The 17791-nt window shown below is 46.4% G+C and overlaps 1 protein-coding gene across 1 annotated transcript; it reads right to left on the bottom strand.

Moving 5' to 3' along the window:
* Positions 1–13780: 13780 nt before the first annotated feature.
* Positions 13781–15969, bottom strand: ERICH4 (glutamate rich 4). The gene is made up of 2 exons (XM_019751442.3): positions 15659–15969; positions 13781–14606 (listed from the first exon to the last, which is right to left on the bottom strand). The coding sequence occupies exons 1-2, from the start codon at positions 15830–15832 to the stop codon at positions 14379–14381; spliced, it is 402 nt and encodes a 133-aa protein (XP_019607001.1). The 5' UTR covers positions 15833–15969; the 3' UTR covers positions 13781–14378.
* Positions 15970–17791: the final 1822 nt, after the last annotated feature.

The following is a 17791-nucleotide window of genomic DNA, read 5'->3' on the forward strand; positions in this document are numbered from 1 at the left end:
GTGAAGACACGAAATGGGCTCGTCCCAAACCTCATGAAATGGGATAATCTCAAACCTCCATGTGGCAGATGAATATTGAGAGGGATACCTTGGCCTTGGAGATTCCCCTCTGGAGGAGTGAAGGACCCCAGCCCCAGTCCAGGTTCCCCAACCCGGAGTACTGGTGCTGGGAAGAGGAGCCCCCACAATATCTGGCTGTGAAAAACAGTTGAAATTTCAATCATTTGATGGGACAGAAGGCTGCGGGAAACCCAGACATGTCCTAAAAGGGCCCACGCACAGACTCACTCGTTTGCAGGCACTCACCTTGGGATTCGGCAGAGGGCTAGTGACTCAAGGGGTGTCAGAGGCATACAGGGAGCAGAATGAGGGGTGTAGCTTCTAAGCAAGAGCTGGAGGATAGTCAGCATTTTCTCTGTGAGGGGGCCTCCTCCCATGCAGGTGGCAGGCGGCCGCCATCTTTAATGTGTTGAGCCCTCCCCCTACGCTTACGGCCAAATCTGAATCTGATTGTTCTGGTGAGCTCTGGGGCTCTTCCCTGCTGACTCACTGGGACTGGGACCTCACCTCACCCAACTCCCCCAACACCAGAGACACTTTCTCTGAGAGCAGTCAGCCACCACCCCCAACATTGCACTCTTTCTTGAAAAACTATCAGAGTCCACGGGCCCCAATCAGGCAATTACTGGCCTCATCGTGCTCTGAGATTTTTGCTGAGTCACTCCAGGCTCAGCACAGACACCAAACCAGAGTCTACATTACCTGGTAACTACAATGCTTCCCACTGTAGTGACTCCCTGAGACCCTGCCTCATCCAACTTGCATACCATACGATATTTTATTAACGGCTGAACTTTAAGGGAGCTGGCAGGTGACAGCAGGACTTGGGGTGTCCTGGCTTTTTGTGGAGCTACCCCAGGTTCAGTTCTGCTAGCAGCCATCCTGGGTTCACAGTGTGGCCTCTCCAATGGGCCTCCAGGTTTAGCACAGGCAGCAAAACACCACAGATTGCTTTGTAGCTCCTACCACGTAGTCCTTGGCTGGTCATAGGCAGTGGGTGACCTGAGCCTGCACTGGAGCCTCTCCCAACAGGCCCCAGAACCAACATTTCTGGAGGTTGGCTTCAAACTACAGCAGAGCACCGCCCAATTAGCCCCACAGGCACATACACAAATGGTGATCTCAGCATGCACCAGAGCTCACTGGGGTAAATCCCACTCAGTGGGTTAAACCACACATACAGCAGCCTATAAGCTGTGGACATGGCAAATGCCATGGCTAATCGGGCTGAAGGTCAATCCCACCTACTGACTTTCCAATAGCAATCAAGGCTCTACTATAACAGGAGGACACATACAATTTACACAAGGGACACTCCTGGATCACCCAGCACAGGTGACCAGGGAGACTGTGCCAGGTCCTCATAGGGCACCTACTACATAAGGCCACCTGGCCAAGACTGGGAGATAGAAGCAGACCTACCTAATACATAGAAACAAACACAGAGAGACAGCCAAAATGAGGAAACAAAGAAATACATCCCAAATGAAAGAACAGGGGCAAACTCCAGAAAAAGAACTAAATGAAATGGAGATATGCAACCTACCAGAGACAAAGTTCAAAACAATGGTTAAAAGGATGCTCAAGAAACTTAGTGAAAACTTCAACAAAGACATAGCAAGCATGAAAAAGGACATAGAAACCATAAAAAAGAACAAGTCAGAAGTAAAGAATACAATAACTGAAATGAAGAATACACTAGAAGGAATCACCAGTAGACTAGATGAAGCAGGGGATCGAATCAGTGATTTGGAAGACAAGGTAGCGTAAAACACCTAATCAGATCAGCAAAACAAAAAAAGAATCCCCCAAAATAAGGATAGTTTAAGAGAACTCTGAGACAACATCAAGCGTACCAACATTTGCATCATAGTAGTACCAAAAGGAGAAGAGAAAAAGCAAGGGAGTGAGAAACTATTTGAAGAAATAATGACTGAAAAATTTCCTAACCTGGTGAAGGAAATAGACATACAAGCCCAGAATGTTCAGAGAGTCCCAAACAAGATGAGCCCAAACAGGTCCACACCAAGACACATTATAATTAGAATGGCAAAGGTTAAAGACAAAGAGAGAATCCTAAAAGCAGCAAGAGAAAAGCAACTAGTAACTTACAAGGGAGCTCCCATAAGATTGTCAGCTGATTGTCAACAAAAACTCTGCAGACCAGAAGGAATTGGCACAAAATATGGAACGTGATGAAAAGCAGGAACCTACAACCAAGACTACTCTACCAAGCAAGGCTATCATTTAAAATCGAAGGACAGATAGTTTCCAGACAAGACAAAGCTAAAGGAATTCATCATCACCAAACCAGTGTTACAAAGAATGTTAGAGGGACTTCATTGAGATGGAAAAGAAAATCAAAATTATGAGTAATAAAATGGCAATAGCTACATATCTGTCAACAATTACTTTCCATGTAAATAGATTACATGTGCCAATCAAAAGACATAGGAGGGGTGAATGGATAAGAAAACAAAACTCTTACATATGCTGTCTGCAAGAGAATCACTACAGATTGAAAGACACATACAAGGGCGGCTGGATGGCTCAGTTGGTTAGAGTGCAAGCTCTTAACAACAAGGTTGCCGGTTCACTTCCTGCATGGGATAGTGGGCTGTGCCCCCTGCAACTAAAGATTGAGAACGGCGACTGGACTTGGAGCCGAGCTGCGCCCTCCACAACTAGATTGAAGGAGAACGACTTCACTTGGGGCTGATGGACCCTGGAAAAACACACTGGTCCCAAACATTCTCCAATAAAAAAAAAGAAAAGAAAAGAAAGACACACACAAAGAGAAAGTAGAGGGATCGAAAAAATATATCATGAAAATAGAAACAAACAAACTAACAAAAGCTGAAGTGGCAATACTTATACCAGACAAAATAGACTTTAAAACAAAGGTTATAACAAGAGACAAAGAAGGACCCAATAATCCCACTTCTGAGTATTTATCCGAATGTCATGCAGTGAGTCACGCAGGGTCTCTGGTCCCGCTCCCCACATAAGAACGCAGGATGTGGCTAGGCCAAAAAGGAACACCCACGGAGCCATACGTAGGGGAGTCATACCACTATATTCTCACTGGCGGCTGGGTTGGAGAAACAGGAAACAGGAGCCACACAGTTCTCAACCCTCACTGCGCTGCTTGCAGGCTCAGCCACCATCTTCTTGCTAGCCCCCCATTTTCTGCTAGCGTAGCCACAGGAGTTATATTAGTGGCCAATGGCTCACTGGTTACAGCTGATGGCCAACTAGCCACAGCTGATGGCCATCCAATCACAGTTGATGGCCATTTACTACCTGAGCCAGCACTTTTTAGCGTGAGGCCGAGAGCCTGGAAATTGCTTTCTGGCTCTGGAAACTGCTCTGGCTCTCAAGAGCCTGGAAACTGCTCTGTCCCCACACCAAAAAATGCAAAATGCTACTTTTGAGGGATCATATGTTCATTGCAGTATTGTTTACAATGGCCAAGATGTGTAGGCAGCCTAGGTGCCCATCGATGGATGAATGGATAAAGAGGAGGGGGTATAGATATAGAATGGAATATTGCTTGGCCATAGAAGGGAATGGGTTTTTGCCATCTACGGCACCATGGGTGGACCTGGAGGGTACTGTGCTGAGTCGAGTATGTCAGAGAAAGACAGATGCAATGTGATTTCACTTATATATGGAATCTAAAGAACAAAATAAACAAACAAACAAATCAGAAACAAACTTATAGATACAGAAAACATTTTGATGGCTGCCAGATGAGAGGGGTGTTGGGAGTGTGGGTGAAAAGGGGAAGGGATTAGGAAGTACAAATTGGTTGTGGTTAATCTAATTTTTTTTAACTTTGGCTTTAAGTTAAAAAAAGAAGTACAAAGTGATAGTTGCAAAATACTCATGGAGATGTAAAGTACAGCATAAGGAACATAGTCAATAATATTATAATAACTCTATATGGTGGTGTCAGATGGGTACTAGATTTATTGAGGTGATCACTTCGTAAGTTATATAAACGTCTAATCACTATATTATACACCTGCGACTAATGTAATATTGTATGTCAATGGTAACTGAAAATTTTTTTTAACATATTTTTCTAAAGTTTTTTTAAAAAAAGAAGGTGTTTAACATATAGTGTTGTAGAACTGAAGACTCGGTATTTTGACTTTAGAAATTTGGTTTTGGTTCCATTGACCCTATCTGGCACAAAGGGCTCTCTCTAGCATTGAACTGATGCAAGAAATAAAATTTACTTATGCTATACATCATTACAACCTGAAAATATTTCCAAAGTACCTGGACAGGCTGGCTCCACACAACCACAGAAAGGTTTTCTTAAAGTGGCAGTTGCACTTAATACTCGTCAATGTGGTTCCTGGGCACCTATGTCCCTGTCCAAAATCTTAGGTCCTCAACAAAGAATTTACAGGAATGTAGTCTGAAGACCACCAAGCTGGATCTGGGAGGGTGGTGCTGTCCTTGGAATATGTAGCACTGAAGGGACAGGCTCCTCTGGTGAAAGAGGTCGGTGACTGACTGATGGGGATGTAATCTGTGCGCTCAAAATTGAGGTGCTCTGAGTGAGAATCAATTGCCAAGCCCAACAGATGTTGCTCCCATCAGAGAAAAAAAAATCCTACTGAACCACATTTCATTCCATTTCTTACAGGAAATTCAGATTAATTATAATCTTATGGGCGTATATGGGCTCTGTCATTGATCAAAATGTCATTATGGAACACATGATCATATATATTTTATTATTATTATTATTATTATTTATTGCTATGTAATAAACCCCCAAACTTAGTGGAATACAGTGCTCACACATTCTGTGAGTCAGGATTTTGACAGAGCACAACTAAGGTGGCTCGCTTCGGCTCCACAATGTTTGAGAACTTAGCTGAGATGAAGTGAATGAATGGGGTTGGAAGTGTTGGGGCTGAGGAATCGGCCTCTAAGACGACATCTTCACCCACGTATGTGGGACCTTGATGAAAATGGTTGGAAGGCTGGGGTCAGCTGGGACCTGGCACCTACACGTCACCTCTCCAGCATGGTGGTCATGGGGTAGTTGGATTATGTCCTTTGTGACCCAGCCTTGGAAGTAACATCGCATCACTTTCCCCGTAGTTTATTAGTATTAGGAGCCACAAGCCCACCCAGATTCAAGGAAATAACACATAGACTCCACCTCTTAACAGAAGGAGTGGCAAAGAATTGCTGCCATATTTTAGAACTGCCACACCATTCTACTGCTGATGACATTGCAGTCATTTCTAGTTTGGGGCTATTAAGATTGGGCTGCAGTGAATACTCCAATGCATGTCTTTTGTGAACACATATACATCTTTCTCTTAAGTATCCTACTTTGCTGTGTATAATGCACACTTTTTTGCCCAAATTTATGAGGGAAAAATAAGGATGCATATTATATATGGGTAGTACTAATTTCATATCTATATAAATGTTTTTAATTATTTTATTTATGCTTATTAGTTAAAAGTGTAACTCTAGAAATCAATAATGATATCCGAATGCAAAATAACACCCTGGATTATGATCATTGGTTTTGTTGAATTTACAAGGAACTTGCAACTACAAGCTCTTGGCCTTCTATGACGGCTAAATATCGTAAATTTGTTACCAGTACATAAAATTTCTTGTAGGTTGTATCTGTTCTTTTGTTTTGTAATTATTTGTTACATAAAATTCATTGTAGCATAGTATGTTAAAAAAATAAATGCTAAAATTCCTTTATAATAATAAACAAGGACCTAAATGTAAACAAATAAAAATTTGAATTAAAAAATTGAGATGGGGAGGCCAGATGGCTCAGTGGTTGGAGTGCTGAGCTTATGACACCAAGGTCGCTGGTTCTATTCCCATGTGGTCCAGTGAGAAACAACAGCTTGAACTTGGAGCTGGGCGGCCAGTTGGCTCAGTGGTTGGAGCGCGGTGCTTATAACACCAAGGTCGCCAGTTCGAGTCCCACATGGGCCAGTGAGCTGCGCCCTCCACAACTAGATTGAAAACAATGACTTGAGTTGGAGCTGAGCTGCGCCCCGCCCCCCCCAACTAGATTGAAAAACAATGACTTGACATCCTGGAAAAACACACTGTTCCCCAATATTCCCCAATGAAAAAACTTGAAACAAAAGATTTTTTTCCTGAAAATTTGGGCCAAAAACATGGGTGTGCATTATGCATGGAAGCACATTATACACAGCAAAACATGGTATATACTCAGGAATGGAATTGCTGGGTCATAGGTGGATATATGCTCAGTTTAATAGATACTTTCAGAAGGTTTTCCAATTTACATTCTCACTAATTGTGTGACAGTTCCCATTGTCCCACAATCTCATCAAGTCTGGTATTGCTTGAATTTTCGTTTAAATTATATTTTACGATAAAAAGTAATAATGTCTTTTCCTGCCTGTGTTAGTTTCCTGTTGCTGCTACAATAAATCACCACAGACTTATGGCTTAAAACAACACTCATTTATTCTGTTACAGTTCGGAGGCAGGAGTCTAAAATCACCATGTTGGCAACGGTATGTTCCTTCCGGGGGCTTCAGGTGAGAAACTGCTCCCTTACCTTCTGCATCTTCTCAAGACCGCCGCGTTCCATGCACGTGGCCCCAGATCACAGCACTCAGGCCTCACGCTTCCGTCATCACATCATCTCCTGTTCTGTGGTCATGTCTCCCTCTGTCTCTCTTTTAAGGATACTTATGATTACATTTAGGGCTTACCTGGATCAACCACCATAATCTCTGTATCTCAATATGTTTCATTTACTCACAGCTGCAAAGTCCTTTTTGTCATAAAAGGGAACATTTCACAGGTTCCAGGGATGACAACATGGATATCTTCGAGGGTCATTATTGAGCCTGCCACACTGTCTCCTGCTCACCAGAACTTGCAGTTTCGCCCCCCACAGTGGTCCCCTGTGTGGGAACTGCACGTCTCAGTGTCCTCTCTAAGACCCAACTTCTTCAAAGAGCCTCAAAGATGGGTCCCAACCTGCTCTGCCAATTGTCTCCTACAGCTGGTGGGGCTGCAGCAGCCTGAGTTGCGCCACCTGGTGGACGTAAGGCGCAACGGCAGGGGTGTATCCAGTAGAACTACAATACAGCTTATTAGGTATGTAGTTTAAATTTTTCTAATAGCTAGAGTGATACAAGGGGTAAAAACAATATAAATAGCATATTTTATTTAACCCAATGTATCCAAAACATTATCATATCACATGTTGTTGTAATTAACAACGACAAAAATGTGTTTTTTACTTCTTTTTTTCATACTAAGTCTTTAAATTCTGGTATTACTCTTAGCACCTCAATTAAGAGCAGCCACATTTTGAGTGCTCAGTAGCCACCCATGGCGGGTGGCTACCATATTAAACAGCACAGCTCTAGAGGAAGACTGAGGGGCAGGGAGACTGGGCTGGGGTCTGAGAAGGGATGGAGTCTGTGGGCGGGGACTAAAGAAGGGCAGGGCTTGGCTATCCACACCTGACTTTGATCTGGCCACGGTGCAGGTTCCGTGGTGCACATCAGAGACCCGGTTGCAGCCCCAGGTCTGCTGGCTGACCCTGGGGAGCCTCAGGCCTCAAGGACGCCCTCCTGAGGGTTGAATGCAATGGGGCGTTTGAAACCCCCTACCTAGGCCCTGCACAGTTCATGCTTGGTGAGAGTCAGCTACTGTGATTACTGTCTTTTTTGCTTGTTTTACCTGTGTCGTGCCGGGCGGCCTGCGGGGTCTCTGGTCCCGCTCCCCATACAAGAACGCAGGATATGGTGAGGCCAAAAAGGAACACCCACGGAGCCATAGATGGGGGAGTCATACCACTATATTCTCTCTGGCGGCTGGATCCACACTGTCCGCAAACCGCCATCCACACTTGCCAGCCCAGCCGCCATCTTCTTGCTAGCCCCATTCTTCCTTCCTTCTTCTCCTCTCTCCCTCTCTCTCCTAGCGTAGCCACAGCAGTTATATTAGTGGCCAATGGCTCACTGGTTACAGCTGACGGCCAACTAGCCACAGCTGATGGCCATGCAATCACAGTTGGCCATTTACTACCTGAGCCAACACCTTTCTATGTGAGGCCGAGAGCCTGGAAACTTCTTTCTGGGGCTCCGCCCCCACAACCTGGTTTTCCCATCTGGCTTTCATTGTTTGAGCTCGGTCTACAGACGAGGCACTGTGGCAAACACTGCCAACGAGTCTTCACTCAGCACTGAGCAGTAGGTACCATACCCATGAAAAAAAACGAAGCTCAAAGAGGTGGTCACTTGCCCAAGGTCACAGAGCCCGCAGAGACCTGTTCATCGGCCCCTTTACTTCTGATACACAAGGACCTAGGTGCCCAGGCCTCTGACCTCTGACCCACTGAAACCCAGTCACCCAGTCTTCTGACCCCTGACCCATAGGGACCCAAGCGCAGAGTCTCCTAACCTGTGACCCACGGAGACCTGGGTACCCAAACTCCTGACCTCTGACCTCTGAGCACCCAGTCCCCCAAGCCCTGGCCAGGAGCCTAAATAATCCCAAATATCTGATGAGGTTTGGACCAGAGGTTTGTGTATTTTCTGACTGAGGCGATGGCAGACTTGAGGGACGAGGGACTCTGGGTGTCTGGCATGGAGGGCCAGCAGAGGCCCACCCCACTCTAAACACATGCCTTGTGCCTAAATAGATGGACCACCTCTCAGACTCCCTGACCCTGCTCCCACGAGGCAACAGAAGACACCTTCCATTAGCACGTCCACATGAGTGCGTACCAGAGATGGGACTTCACACAGCCTCCACACATGCAGTCAAGCTGCAACAGACCACACATGAGATCTTCCCCCAAACCTGCACCTCATCTGTGTCCCCTTCCTCCAGTCCTAAGGCCAACACCCGTCCCCACCGCAGCCCTGTCCATCAGTTTCCAGCACCTGCCTCTTGGTTTCCTAAGCCTCCCTCCTCACTTGACCCTCCTCCCCTCCCCACAGCCCTGCGCTAGTCCAGCCCCATCCTGGCCCACTGGGGTCATCTACTGACCAACACTTCGTTTATTTGAGATATAAAACCCACCCTTTTAAAGTATACAACTCAGTGGTTTATCATATATAAACAACATTGTAGAACCATCACCACTGTCTAATTCCAGAACATTTTCCTCACCTCAAAAATCAAACCTCCTACCCATCAAGCAATCATTTCCCATTTCTCCTGCCCCCAACCCCAGCAACCACTAACCTACTTTCTCATGGATTTGCCTACTTTGGACATTTCATATAAATAAAATCACACTGGCTTCTTTCTCTCAGCATAGTGTTTTCAAGGTTCATCCACACCAGAGCATGTATCGGTACTTTATTCCTTTTTATGGCTGAAAAAGGTATCATTGTATGGATACAGGACATTTTGTTTATCCATTCATCAGTTGTGAACATCAGAGTTGTTTCCATTATTTGGCTATTGTAAACAATGCTGTTGAGAACATTCATGTACAAGTCTTTGTGTGGGCACATGTTTTCAATTCCTCTTGGACATATACTAGGAGTGGAAATGTTGGGTCACATGGTAACTCGATGTTTAACTTTATAAGGAACCACCAGACTGTTTCCACAGTGGCAGCACCATTTTTCATTCCCGCCAGCTATGCAACAGGGGTCCAATTTCTCCACATTTCACCAACTCTTGTTATTTTCCACTTTTTGGATTATAGCTGTCCTAATGTAGTAGTATCTCACTGTTTGTAATTTTCATCTCCCTAATGATGAATGATGTTGAACAACTTTGCATGTACTTTTTGGCCATTTGTGTATCTTCTTTAGAGAAATTTTTGAGTCCTTTGACCATTTTTTTTCTTTGACCATTTTTAAAGTTAGACTATTTGTCTTTTTATTGCTGAGTTGTTAGACTGCTTATATATTCTGACACTATGTTTACATATTATGACCTTTATCAGATATATTTTTGTAAATATTTTTTCTCATTCTGTGGGTTATCTTTTCACTTTTGATAATCTATTTTGATGCACAAAAGTGCTTAATTTTGATGAATTTCAATTTACCTATTGTTTTTTCCTTTGGTTGCTTGTACCCAACCCCTACTTTAGACCCCTGTAATCACACAGCAGCCAGAGGGAGCTTCCTAAACTTAACCAATGTCCCCTCCTGCTCAAAACAGTGCCACATTTGTGATTTAGAACAGTGCTTCTCCATATGCAAAGGAAGCCCCTTAGACTCTTATTAAATGCAGATTCTGATTCAGTAGGTCTGGGAATCGCCTGAGAAGCAGCAGGTCTAACATGCTGCCAGGTGATGCTGTGGCAGTTTTTGTTTTCCCAAAATGACCGCAGCAATATTTCCTGTCCCACATTCTTCCAGAACCTTGCGCTCCCCCATAAAGAAGTAGAGACCGTTGCCTTGAACCTGGGCAGGACTTTGTGATGCCTTAACAAATGGAATGTGGCAAGAGTTAACTGCGTGACTTCTGAGGCTAAGTCGTACAAGGTGGTGTGGCTTCTTTCTGGCTCATCTTTGGGACTCTTTCCTTTGGAGCCCACCATGCTGTGTGAAAGACCAACCTAGTCCTCCCAGAGAGGAAGAGAGGCCCCCAGCCAAGAGCCAGCATCAACTGCCAGACATGTGAGCGAATGTGCCTTCAGATGATTCTAGCTGAAGCTCAATAGCTCATTGAGGAGCAGAGATAAGCTATTTCTGCAAAATGACAATTTGTGAGCAAAATACATACTGTCATTGTTTTAAAACAGCTGAGTTAGGGGGCTGTTTTTATGCATCGGTAAATAACGGTAGCCATGCTGATACGATTGGTCCATGGTCCACACTTTGGGCAGCAAGGGGATAGATCACTAGGTCATCTCATGGCTTTTGCATGTTGTTTTTCTACTTATACTCTTCCAATTCTTGTTCTCTACTTGGCTCATTTTTACTTATTCCTTCGATTCTCCTCTAAGAACACGTTCCTGATGTTTCAAGCTGGGCCTGTTTGTCTTATCTGAGTCCCCTCGGCCACCTGTGACTCTGCCATCCCAGCCCTGTTCCTGTGTGGAGCTGAGAGCTCCAGGAGGGCGGGCCTGGTGCTGACTTGGTCATTGCCGGATGTAGCTCAGTAAAAGTGGCACTGAGGCCAGCTCAGATGGGGCTGCCACACTCACCCAAGTTCCCTGAGTGCCTCCCGCACAGATGTCACCTCTGTGGTCCAGGCCATGGCTCAGGGGCCAACCACCATGTTGTTCTCGCGCAGTGAGCATTCCCTCTCAAGTCGCCCCTCCCGTTTGCGGTCAGTCCTCTCCCCAACTCCAGTCTCTTCCCCAGGAGATGGACTACCTTGGCATTTGTGAGGCATGAGCCAAACCCCGTGGCCATGGAGCCCCACCTCCCCAGCCCTCATGACTCCCACAGCCTGGATGTAGCTTCCAAGGGACCTCAGACTGGTCCAGCCTCTTGCTCGAGTGCCAGTGAGGGAGTGGGAGCTCCGCTCACCTACATACTCTTGGGTGCTTCCCCTCTTCCCTGGGTGCCAGACTCTGTCTTTTCAGCATTCTCCCCACCAGAGCTCCCAGCAGCTGCCGACCTGGCTAAGCCTGAACTCTCCACACCCCTGCACTCCTGAGTCTTGAGGGACTCCATTGAACAAAAAGAAGCAGCTTGTCTTTAAGGCAGAAATCCCCACAGACAGGGATTCAGGGATTCAGCACCTCTTCTGCCAACACCTCACTCTGGGAACATCCTCTCCCCACTAGAAAGTGCTTTGATGAAGAATTGCCAGTGTCATTTGATGAAAAATGTCAGTGTGTCTGGCTTTATGAATGCCCAAATGTCTCCCCTGAAGTGATGTCTGTCCTCAAGCAGGAGCCCTCCAGCTCTTGCCCTGGGCATCTTTTCTGCAAATGTGGACCTGGGTAATAGTGACATTTCCAGCCCAACTTCTCTTCAGCGCCATCCATAGATAGCGCCATCCGTAGATATCTGCCTGTCTCCTACAGGTGGAGCTGTGACACATTTGCAACATATCCAGAAACATCTATAATATAAACCCTCACTGTGCATCTGCTCACACATTCCATTGTCAAACCTCTGAAATAGTACTGTGCAACAGAAATACAATGCGAGCTACATGTGACTTTAAGTTTCGCGGGAGTCGAACCGGCAACCTTGTGGTTGAAAGGACGCATTCCAACCAACTGAGCCATCTGGGAACTCAGCGGCAGCTCAGCTCAAGGTGCCGTGTTCAATCTTAGTTGCAGGGGGCGGAGCCCACCATCCCTTGTGGGACTCAGGAATCGAACTGGCAACCTTGTGGTTGAGAGCCCACTGGCCCATGTGGGAATCGAACCAGCAGCCTTCGGAGTTAGGAGCATGGAGCTCTAACTGCCTGAGCCACCGGGTCGGCCCCAACTTTAAGTTTTCCTGTGGTCATATTTAAAAATGTAAGAAGAAACAGACGAATAAGCACTTGAAAGATGCTCGATGTCTTAATCATTAGGGAAATGCAAATCAAAACCACAATGAGATACCACCTCACACCCATTAGAATGATGACGATGAAAAAAAAGGGGGGGGGGGCCAGCCCAGTGGCTCAGGTGGTTAGAGTTCCATGCTCCTAACTCCGAAGGCTGACAGTTCGATTCCCACACGGGCCAATGGGCTCTCAACCACAAGGTCGCCAGTTCAATTCCTCAAGTCCCGCAAGGGATGGTGGGCTCTGCCCTCTCAACTAGGATTGAACATGGCACCTTGAGCTGAGCTGTCGCTGAGCTCCCAGATGGCTCAGTTGGTTGGAGCACAGGCTCTCAACCACAAGGTTGCTGGTTCGACTCCTGCAAGGGATGGTGGGCTGCACCCCCTGCAACTAGCAACGTTAACTGGACCTGGAGCTGAGCTGCACCCTCCACAACTAAGACTGAAAGGACAACAACTTGAAGCTGAATGGCACCCTCCACAACTGGGATTGAAAGGACAACTTGACTTGGAAAAAAAAGTCCTAGAAGTACACACTGTTCCCCAGTAAAGTCCTGTTCCCCTTCCCCAATAAAATCTTTTTTTTTTTTTTTTTAAAGGCAGAAAATAACAAGTGTTGGCAAGGATGAGGAGAAATTGGAACCCTTGTCCACTGCTGGTGGGGATGTCAAATGTTACAGCCACTGTGGAAAATATTCTGGTGGTTCCAAAAAAGAGAAATTAGACATAGAATCACCATCTGATCCAGCAATCCCACTTCTGGATATATTCCCAAAAGAATTGAAAGCAGCAACTTGAACGATATTTGTACACCCATGTTCATAGCAGCATTGTTCACAATAGACAAAAGGTGGAAACTCAAGTGTCCATGGACAGATGAGTAGATAAACAAAATGTGGAATGTACACATGATGGGATATTATCAGCCTAAAAAAGGAAGGAAGTTCTGACACATGCCACAATAGGGATGAACCTTGAAATATTGTGCTAAGTGAAATAAGCCAGACACAAAAGGACAAATACTATACGATCACACTTATATGCAGTTCCTACAATAGTCAAATTCATAGAGACACAAAGTAGAATGGTGGTTGCCAGGGGCTGGGAGACGGGAGCATGGGGAGTTGTTTAATAGGGACAGTTTCAGTTTTGCAAAATGAAGAGAGCTGGGGAGATGGGTGGTGGTGATGGCTGCACAACAATACGAATGTACTTAATTAACACTATTGAACTGGACACTTAAAAATAGTTAAAATGGTTAATTTTAATGTTAGGTATATTTTACCACAATAAAAAAAATCTTAAATAAACAAGTGAAACGAATTTTAGTAATATTTTTATGTACCTCAATATACTCAAAATATTATCATTTCAATATGTAATTAATTTCTTAAGATTATTGAAGTGTTTTGTATTCTTGTTATTGTACTAAGCCTTTGAAATTCAGCATTCAGCGTGTATGTTACACTTACAGTGCACCTCAATTAGGGCTAGTCAATTTCAAGTGCTCAGTGCAGCCTACTGATGGCCTTGATCTAAAACCTCATCTGCAAGCAGCTCCATTCCATTTGAAAAGACCCACACCTCCCCTGCAACACTCCTGCAGCTCATCCGCACACACACCTTGTTTCTCTGCAAACTTTCCACTTCATCTTCAAACACACCCAAAGCTCACAGGCCAAGCCCTGAACCTCCTGGCAGACAACTTCAGAGAAAGCAGTTGCTCAAGAACACGTGTGGATTGCAAATCATTTGCAGGTTGATCTGACCTGCAAACGCCCCGTTTTTTTGCATACATTTGCACCTCATTCGTGTGCCAATGGGAAGGACACAAGCAGGACCTCAGATAGTCATCTCAAAGTCTGGGAGGCGGAGGCATCGGGCTGGGCAGGAGCCCCCCAGGTGTCCCTCCTCCTGCGTCACCTCCAGCTCTTCATCTTCCTTCTCTTCCTCAATGATCTCCTCCTCCTCTTCCAGGAAGGCGACCAGTTCCTCCCGCAGCGCCCCCATCTCCAGCCCCAAGCTGCACAGCTGGCCAAGCAGCTGGACATCCACTCTGCGGAGGTTCCCCTGCCAGAGGAAAGGGGCATCATGGGCATCCCAACCCAGAGGGCACGGCCCCCACCCACCCAACATGGATGGGAGCAGACGGCAGCTCAAATCCTGACAATTCTTGGCTTGACCAAACTTTAGTTAGGCTCCAGAACCTTCTCCTAGGCCCATCTGTTCATCTCCTTATAAAATCCTATTTTAGCAAGAATCCCCATCCTCCACACCTGAGCACTTCCCATATCTTATTTAATCAGGTTCCACCCTTCACCATCTCCCAGGTGATGTCTGATCACCCTGGCCTGCTTTCAGCAGGAATCCTGCTGGGTCAATTTACCTCGAATTCCCCCTGCCCCCTGATGTTTCCTCTTAGTAGTTTTCCATCCACTGACCCCCACCTGCTCCCAGGCTACAATTCCCGCCTGCCCATTTGGAGTTGAGCCCCATCTCTCTCCTGTACTGCAAAATCCCATCGCAGTGGTCCCTACACCCGTCACCTTACTATCTGTAACACGTTATAACATTTTTTTCTTTAACAGTCCTAGCTCACAGCACCTGGGCGGGTCCTCACTGTGTCCCTGGACCCTTCCTGCCATCCTGCTTCTTAGTGTCTCTTGGTCCCTCACTGTCTCTACCTCTTTGTGTGTCTCTGAGTCTTAGTCTGTCTTTTATGCTTCCCTCTCTTGCTACCTACCTGTCTCTGTCTCTACCTGTCTGTCTCTGTCTCTGTGTCCTTCCATATCCCTGTCTTTCTGTCTCTATTTCTCTGCCTTTGACTATCTCCATCTGTCTCAGTTTTACTGTCTTTCTCTCTCTGTTGTTGCTCTCAATCTCTGCTTATCATCTCTCTCTATTTTTGGGTCTCTCTGTCTCTCTCTATTCCTGTCTCTCACTCTTTGGATCTATATCTATCTATCATTTACCTACCTACCTACATCTGCCTCTATTTCTCTATTCCTGTCTCACAATTCTTGTCTTTCAATCTCTGGCCCTTTCTGTTTCCATTCATTCCTACTCATTCATTCTCCCCGTCCCCCACCCTATCTGTTGCCCCCTCTAAGCCCCTTACTCACCAGCTCCTCCCAGATCCACAGCAGACTCTCCCTGGCACCTTTAGTGTCTGCCCCTGGGGACATGAGGCTCTGGCCAGCTCCCCCTGCTGGGGGAATCCCCCTCAGGGCCCTGGGCGGTGGGCCCAGCCCAGGGGGCACCAGTCCAGCCTGCCTCAGCTGCCTCCACAGCTCCATAGTTTCTGAGCAGTGGCTGCCAGGAGCAGGAAGTAGCAAGGTCCAGAGTGACCCAGCCCCCTGCGGACCTAGGGGGTGGGGGGATTAAAGGGCAGTGGAAAAGGGCGGGGAGGGTCTGGGATGATGTCCCAAAGTCCATTCTCCAGCGAGACTCAGCAGCCTCATGTATGTGTTTTTCTTTCTGAAGTCTAACCTCAACTCTGCTCACAAGGGTCCAAACACAGCCCCTCTGGTGGAAGTCAAACTCCACCCTCCCCACCTCTTCTCAGGCCTGACCCCCCACCTTGCTCAGTGTCTGCTGAGGCCTGGCCTCAACTCATCCTGGGTCCCTCCCACCACTCCTCCTTGCCCGTCTTCCTTGCCTGTCATCTCCACTCAGGCCATCCCAGGGCTTCCCGACTAGTGTGCCTGAGGAACCAGGAGTGGCTTCCAAGAGAACGATCCCTCAGCTGGAATGCCTCAGTGTCTGGCTGCTGGCCCACAGGTGAGCAGCCAATTCTGCTCCCGAGAGCTGCCTAGAGACAGTATCACTATCAGCATGGGCCCTGCCAGAAAAAGGATGGGACGCACTGCAGGCCTCCCTCTTAAAACAGCACTGAGCCGCTCTGTTAGGCCCAGGGTGTTCAGATTCCATCTATGTGTCAATGGCTCCCACGTCTCTGACTCCAGTCCTGACTTCCCTCCTGAGCTCCAGACCCCAATTCCCATCTCCACCTGTATGTCTCAGGCATTTTCAAGGTGAATATGGTCAAAACAGAACTCTCCATTGGCACCTACCCCACTGCTGCTGTGACAAATTACCACAAACTTAGTGGCTTAAAACAGCACAAAGTTATTATCTTACAGTTCTAGAGGTCAGAAGTCTGAAGTGGGTTCACACGGCTGGGTTCCTCTGGAGGCTCTAGGGAAGCATCTATTTCCTAGCTTTACCCAGCTTCTAGAAGCCACTGATACAGAATAGTTAGCATGTCCCTAGGTAGACAGGGAGGTCCCTGGTGGGATAAACAAAGACAGCCATATCCTAAAACTTCAGGTTTTGAAATCACTCCTTTGCTCCAGGACATAATGTAACAAGGTCTTGAGGTTAATCATAAAATTCATTTTGGCCTGACAAATGGAGCAGATCTGATAGAGTGGGTTACTTTGCTAATTCCTTTGGGACGGGCAAGCAGAGCAAACCTGGTAGACGAATTTCATTAGAAGGCGCCAGTTCTCTTCTCCAAACAGCTCCCCTTCCCCAAACAGACAAAGGGAAGGTATAAAAGTAACAGCTTTTGCTTCAGTCATGGGGCACCCCCCATTCGGGAACCCCTCCTGTTTGGGAGCTGCAACCTCTTCTCCTGCCTCTAATAAGCTATCCTTTTTTAAAACTTTTTGCCTCTCCCTGGTCCGTGTTTCCATTCTTCGGCTTCACGAGACACGATCCCGGCCCACACTCAGAAACTGCTGGCAGATCCAACATCACCTATATCACCACCTGCATTCCTTGGCTCATAGCCCCTTCTTTGCATCATCGCAGCCTCTTGCACCTATATTACGTCTCCTACAGACTGACTTACCTGCCTCCATTTTATAGGACCCTCATTGATTACATTGGGCCAACCTCGGTTATCAAGGATAATCTCCCCATCTAAGATTTTCAACTTAATCACATCTTCCCTTTACATTTAAAGTAACATATTCACAGGTTCCAGGGATCAGGATATGGACTGATGTGTGCCTGAGGGGGCATATTTAGCCTTCCAACACCTGCCCTTCCAAACCTGCTACTTCTCCTGTTTCCCCATCTCTATGAGTGGCATCTCTATCCTTTTCGTTTCTCAAGCCATTTGCTCAACCTTCAAAAGACTCATAAGCCAAGCACTTCTCACCATTTTCATTGCCTCATCCCTGCTCCTGTCTCCATTCATCTATCTGGAGGATTATAGTAGCCTCTTTGCTGTGCCCACCCCCCTCCAC

This window comes from Rhinolophus sinicus, chromosome 8, assembly GCF_057876585.1.
Source record: "Rhinolophus sinicus isolate RSI-liver-muscle chromosome 8, RSI-T2T, whole genome shotgun sequence".
NCBI lineage: Eukaryota > Metazoa > Chordata > Mammalia > Chiroptera > Rhinolophidae > Rhinolophus > Rhinolophus sinicus.

What these genes read in the sequence shown, in the direction of transcription:
- ERICH4 (XM_019751442.3), bottom strand. Translation starts at nt 15,832, where the DNA reads ATGGAGCTGTGGAGGCAGCTGAGGCAGGCTGGACTGGTGCCCCCTGGG. An exon ending in TGTGGATCTGGGAGGAGCTG is followed by an intron (nt 14,607 to 15,658) that starts GTGAGTAAGGGG and finishes TTCCTCTGGCAG; the next exon opens with GGGAACCTCCGCAGAGTGGA.